General features: G+C 34.3%; 1 protein-coding gene across 1 annotated transcript; it reads right to left on the bottom strand.

The window, feature by feature from the left end:
* Positions 1 to 1,371: 1,371 nt before the first annotated feature.
* On the bottom strand, positions 1,372 to 4,985 carry LOC134566202 (uncharacterized). Its single transcript, XM_063425909.1, has 6 exons — positions 4,926 to 4,985; positions 3,236 to 3,481; positions 2,747 to 2,830; positions 2,287 to 2,436; positions 2,108 to 2,191; positions 1,372 to 1,500 (listed from the first exon to the last, which is right to left on the bottom strand). Exons 1-6 carry the CDS (start codon positions 4,983 to 4,985, stop codon positions 1,372 to 1,374), a joined length of 753 nt encoding a protein of 250 aa, XP_063281979.1.
* Positions 4,986 to 6,460: the final 1,475 nt, after the last annotated feature.

Genomic DNA, 6,460 nt, shown 5'->3' with positions numbered 1-6,460 from the left:
CAACCAATCAAAATATCATTCAACATTAGAAGATAGTTTGAAACACTTTATTAGGAGAATGGTTTCTAAATGTACGCAAAAAAAATGTGCAAGTGCTACAGGTGTGAAAAGTGCAGTATAAAAAAATTGGACTGAGAACTGACACACTGTCACACAAATTCTCTTAAATTCAGTATTATCTATAGGGAGAGGTGGGTTGGCAAGAATGTAAAAGATTCACTTTCTTTCTTTCTAATATGTATGTAGGTACGTTTTAAAAAGTAACATTCGCAAACTGAAATAGCCATATTAATATATACATTTTGATTGTGCTTTATATTATTTGTTTGTGTTTGTAGTGTTTGTTTGGACACATTTACCATTGTGACTTTCTTTGCCAACATAAATATCAAACTCATCATCTATTTATCAAATTCTGGTGTTTGGCAATTTCAAACTATAATCACACTGAGTATTCAGGCGCCCTCTAGAGTTTTGTTTTATATATTACAACTATTTTGTGCAGCTCTAGTAATGCTAGACTTGTAGGAGGGAATTTAATTGTGGAATCACAGGGTGAGTAAACAGTCAATTATTTGTTGTTCTTATTTAAGGAAAACAATGTCACAACATAAATAAAACCTTAAATATACGCAGGGTGAAATTATGTATATTTTTATATGAAATATATAGATTTTTTATTTATTTTTTGAGACATTTTTATTTTTTTATCTGAATGAACAGACATTTTGGATCATATTCTATTGTTATTTGACCAACTTCTGCTCAACCCTAACTTTCCTGCGGCTGTGATTGCTATGTGTGAACCTGCAGCAACAGGAATGTTAGGTTGAGAACAGTTGAATCTGACCCAACATGGCTGCTCAGCTAGATAAAAACATGAAATTTTCTGAAAAATAAAACCAATATACAGTATTAAAGAAAAATCATTAAGTGTATTAGCTATAAAAGAAAAAAACTTTAAAAGAAAATGAAGTGAAAATATGACGACCGTTGTCTTTTAACTACCGATAAACACAAGGTTTCACTAACATGACTCTCATAAAAATATATCGACATCAACTTTTACTTTATTAAAAAATCTTTAATTAGAACAATACAATAAAAACAAATGTTTAAAAATATTTTACTGTTTTATAAATAAATAATATAAATAAATGGAAATGGTATAAAAGCTCTGAATATTGTAACATGGGAAAATATGATATGAAGTCATTTAACAGCTCTTTAAATCTTGAATATGCCGAAGAATGGATCTTTTTATAACTTTGCATGTTGTTGAAGTTAATGTTGGACAGAGAAGATTTGGACAAGTTCGAAGGTTGTGCTTCCCTCCAGTGGTGGAAAATTAGCAGATTTTGAAAGATTGTTTTATATAACATTATCAGACTGTGAGGATTTCTGGAGGAGACGGCTTCTCATCCGAGAGGAGAGTTGAGCAACCAGTTGTAGATTCCTCTTCATATTGAGTTGAACAATCATGTGAACACAACTATCATCCTGAAAATATGAAAAAAGAGACACTCACACAAATGGAATTATATACAGAGCAGGGAAATGATGTAGATATGGGAAAAGATACAACAGAGAAAGGGAAATGTTCAATAGCTGGTATTTCATAAGCAGACATATATAGGGTACACATTCCTTTGTTTCATACAAGAACTCTGTGGGAACATATATACAGTGGGATCCAGATGAGAAATGAAATTCTCTCTTCCATCTCTACAACATTATTATGGAGGTCCCATTTGATAGTCACAATGACTATTTTATTAGATGACCCTGAGCAGAGAGGTCACAGTTATTGAATGTTGTAGAAAAGACAACGACTTGGGGATACGAGCAAGTGGACAGCATTAAACAGTATAAACTGGCAGATGGCAAGTTGTTATTTAGTCTTTATACCGTTTTTGTCAATTAAATGTATCTTCTAATTTGGGTTATTTATATTCCTGCAGTTATAAATTGCTATAAATAACACCTCCACATATCTTGAGTAGATTTTTTTTTCTAGATAGATTGTTTTAGAATTTTTGAGGTTCAAGAAGATTACAAAATACTGAGAAAAGCATGGTCAGTCACATCTTAGACAAAAGAGACTTACATTTTTATTTACAATCTGCTCTAGTACATTGAAGTATTCTGATAATCGTTGTTTAATTTGAGAATTTTCAGCTCCCTCTGGGATCTAGATAACATTTAAGAAACCATGATTAATACAACATTCTCATCACATTCTAGAAACATTGATATGGAACAGAAATAAATATAGGTGATACTTACACAATCATTCAGCTGGTTTCCCTGGTAATTTAGAAGCTCGTGCAATCTCTCCCAAGCCTTGTCATTGCATTTGAGCTTTTCATTGTGGTTTTTATAAAACCCGATGGTTTGCTTGGTAACTTCGTTTGCAATGATGATCGCATCTTCATCCTGAAATATATGGCATGTTAACATCAGCAAAGAGTCCAGGATGTTTTTCACAAAACTGTGGAGTGTACCTGATCAGTTTCTCTTTCCATGAATCTGGTCTACTAAACTCATGGGATAATTTATTATAAATCATTACTATAGAATATTGAGTGATCAAATTAGTCATACTTTTCAAACTAACTTCTATCAATGTCAATGTTTGGAAAATGAAATATTGCTACAGCTAATGGAGTGTTCAGTATTAAATACACCTACATTCCACCAGGTATATGTAGTCTACACAGTAGGTAGATAATAAAGCTTATTCTACCTGAGAAAAGTTGTAGAGATCGTCAATATTAGGAAGAATTGTTGAGCTTTGTGAGCAAATTCCAGAAGATGTCCCAATGGAACTCTGAAATTGAAAGAGGAAAGAAAAAATTCCATAATTGATTAAAAAAGAAACAATCAAACCTTAGTGTTGAAGAATGAGCTAAAATATAAGAGTATGCTTGTGGTTATGTGGTGTTTTATAGGTTTGTGGAATTGCTAACTTGTTAGTGATTATCTCGTGTCATGTGTCCTCCTGTATAATTTTATGAACATTCACTTGGCTTTGAGCACTACCATTTAATTTTTTATCTTATGAGGCTAATGATGCAGTAGATATATGTGATATGTAGAAACTAAGCAAGTGTATTTAATGAATACTATGATAGAATAAAATAATAGTAGTAATTAATTATGCTAGTGTTTAGAAAATATTGTCTGTTTTAGTGTGAATCAAATGAAAGTGTTGATAAAAAGAGAGAAATAATACGCATTGAATGAATTTATGAAACCCACCATCTGGTTGAAGGTCTGAAGGATCTGCTTGCTTAGATATTCCTGCTGAGGACGGAGCCATTTGCAGTTTTGTGAATAGATGACAGAAACCAGACTTGAGAAGAAGAGAATTCTCCATGAAACAGTGAGAGTCATCATTATCTCTTGATATCAGACCTTGTTCTGTTTCTATAGGATGCCTGAGCTCTATTAGTCTCCATCCTTCTAGCTTGCTTATATTCTTGCAGAAAATGACGATGAATGCAATCAGAAAATTCATATACAATTTCCAAATCAATGTATTGTCTCCAAATTCCACTTTCTTTATACTTTCGTTTTTCGATCAGTGTCCAGCAGGGGGACTTTTCACAAGATATGTGAAACAGTAATTATTAGAAAGTAAAATTTGGGTTTTATTTTCACATAACTTATTTCATGGAAAATATTCATCTGTTTTAAACAAGTCTCATATGAAAAGATTTTTTTTTTCTTCCTGCCCATGAGCAGTAAAAGTGCCCTGCTTAACATTTATTTATTTAATCTGTGAATTAGTTGAATTTTACCTAGAGTATCACCTTGACTATGAAAAAAATAAATATAACTGTCAGCATTGTTGTCACATTGTCACATTTTTTCGAAGTAAAAGACTGTCATCAAATTAGATGAAAAGTGGATTTGCATGTAGTCTATGCAGGGTGAAATGATGCATATATATATATATTAATTCATTATTTTGGTTGTGAATCGATACAACAGAGGTATTATTATTAATGCAAATGAATTGTCGCAAGCATGCAGCTGAATATTCTTATTAGAATCAACACTGAGCAAAATGCCAATTTTTTAAGATAATAGTAAATAAAATATCAACTGAACTATGCTAATGACCCCTTTGTGAAGATGGGTACGAAAAAGCAAATATAATTAAATAAAAATCAACTTGAGATGGTTAGTACTCGTTGCCTCTCCCATGGGTTATTGGCCTGCATAGCCAGTTAATGGTAGGTATGGTAGCATCTGGGAGCAAGCATGTCAAGTAGCAAGTCCCACTGCCGCGGAGGTTCTGGGATTTGGGACAAAGGGCATGATGGTATCAGTGCTCCATTGGGGACGTGTCTGCGTTGGTAAGGAGTTGGCAGGTAGGCCCAAGGCCAAGAGGAATGCAGATGACTCCATCACAGATTGAAGGGTGTGTGTTTTCCCCGTTCTTTTCGCCATAAGTCTTCAAGGGCCCCACCGATAAGTAATCTCCTTCTCTCTCAGCAGCTTTGTAATAGGAGGAAGGAACTGTCGCCAAGCAACTGTGTGCCTGGATAGATCCGTATAGAAGGGGAGTTGTGACCACTCAAAAGCCAAGGTGAGAAAGACCCTGATTGTCCCCAACAGCGCTGTCCAGTCAGAATCCTTCAGCAATTTTATCAGTATGTCCCTGAAGGTCTTCTTGGGTGTCCTTGTGGGTATCAGCAGTCTTAAACACCCCTCTAATATCAGTAGTTTAGCCTGTTTTGGAGGCAAACGTGTGGAGATGAGGCACCGTATATAGTGTGGAAGTTCTTCTTCAGGTATGCTTTCTGGCACTCCTCTGATGCAATTATTGCAGGTCCAGGCCTTATCCTCATTGGATGCCATTTGTGTAATTACAGCTGTATAATTATTCTGCAATGCTTGCAATGTGGTATATGTACTTGTTTGGCAACTCTGGTGTTCCCCATGTCTTCCTCTGTCACTGCTATGCAGCCCGTCATGGTGGCAACCTCCTCCCTGAATTATCGAAATGTCAGCCTGATACATGGCTTTGATGTTCTTTAGCAAAGCTTTAATATCTGCCTTTGTGGAAGGGGCCTCATCCTCTGGGCCTGGTGCAGAAGGTTTTCCTCTCTGTGTCTACAACAGAGCTACAGGATATTCCTCCATGACAGGTTTATCAGAGGAGACTGAGGAATAGACTAGGGATAGCCTGAAAACCATGCTAAGCCCCATACTACACGTTATGTTGCAGTCAGTTGAATAGTATAGTAACATGCTCTCTACTGTTTTTCATTTTCGTTCATAAAGTTGTATTTCTTTCTATAAGCAACCTGAATTAGCCTACTCCAAACACAACGTATTAAGCTCTTACTTAACTTGAATGTCTCCAACCCAACTCTAAAGCTGTCTGGGTGGAATATCTCTCCATAATTTAATCTACTGATAGTGCTCTTATATATGTCTTCGCTCAGCTATATCACTGCAGGTATAGCCTTCAATTAATACATGTTATTTTTAGTTTTTAGGTCATGTATGCTCTTCAGTTTATTTGAAAACATGAAATTTTCTGAAAAATAAAACCAATATACAGTATTAAAGAAAAATCATTAAGTGTATTAGCTATAAAAGAAAAAAACTTTAAAAGAAAATGAAGTGAAAATATGACGACCGTTGTCTTTTAACTACCGATAAACACAAGGTTTCACTAACATGACTCTCATAAAAATATATCGACATCAACTTTTACTTTATTAAAAAATCTTTAATTAGAACAATACAATAAAAACAAATGTTTAAAAATATTTTACTGTTTTATAAATAAATAATATAAATAAATAATAAGAAATGGTATAAAAGCTCTGAATATTGTAACATGGGAAAATATGATATGAAGTCATTTAACAGCTCTTTAAATCTTGAATATGCCGAAGAATGGATCTTTTTATAACTTTGCATGTTGTTGAAGTTAATGTTGGACAGAGAAGATTTGGACAAGTTCGAAGGTTGTGCTTCCCTCCAGTGGTGGAAAATTAGCAGATTTTGAAAGATTGTTTTATATAACATTATCAGACTGTGAGGATTTCTGGAGGAGACGGCTTCTCATCCGAGAGGAGAGTTGAGCAACCAGTTGTAGATTCCTCTTCATATTGAGTTGAACAATCATGTGAACACAACTATCATCCTGAAAATATGAAAAAAGAGACACTCACACAAATGGAATTATATACAGAGCAGGGAAATGATGTAGATATGGGAAAAGATACAACAGAGAAAGGGAAATGTTCAATAGCTGGTATTTCATAAGCAGACATATATAGGGTACACATTCCTTTGTTTCATACAAGAACTCTGTGGGAACATATATACAGTGGGATCCAGATGAGAAATGAAATTCTCTCTTCCATCTCTACAACATTATTATGGAGGTCCCATTTGATAGTCACAATGACTATTTTATTAGATGACCCTGAGC

Source organism: Pelobates fuscus, chromosome 6 (assembly GCF_036172605.1).
Source record: "Pelobates fuscus isolate aPelFus1 chromosome 6, aPelFus1.pri, whole genome shotgun sequence".
Lineage (NCBI taxonomy): Eukaryota > Metazoa > Chordata > Amphibia > Anura > Pelobatidae > Pelobates > Pelobates fuscus.
Note: the sequence above shows the minus strand (reverse complement) of the source record. Positions and strands in the feature narration are given on the sequence as shown.

What these genes read in the sequence shown, in the direction of transcription:
- LOC134566202 (XM_063425909.1), bottom strand. Translation starts at nt 4,985, where the DNA reads ATGACGGGCTGCATAGCAGTGACAGAGGAAGACATGGGGAACACCAGA. An exon ending in GAAACCAGCTGAATGATTGT is followed by an intron (nt 2,192 to 2,286) that starts GTAAGTATCACC and finishes AATGTTATCTAG; the next exon opens with ATCCCAGAGGGAGCTGAAAA. An exon ending in AGCAGATTGTAAATAAAAAT is followed by an intron (nt 1,501 to 2,107) that starts GTAAGTCTCTTT and finishes TCATATTTTCAG; the next exon opens with GATGATAGTTGTGTTCACAT.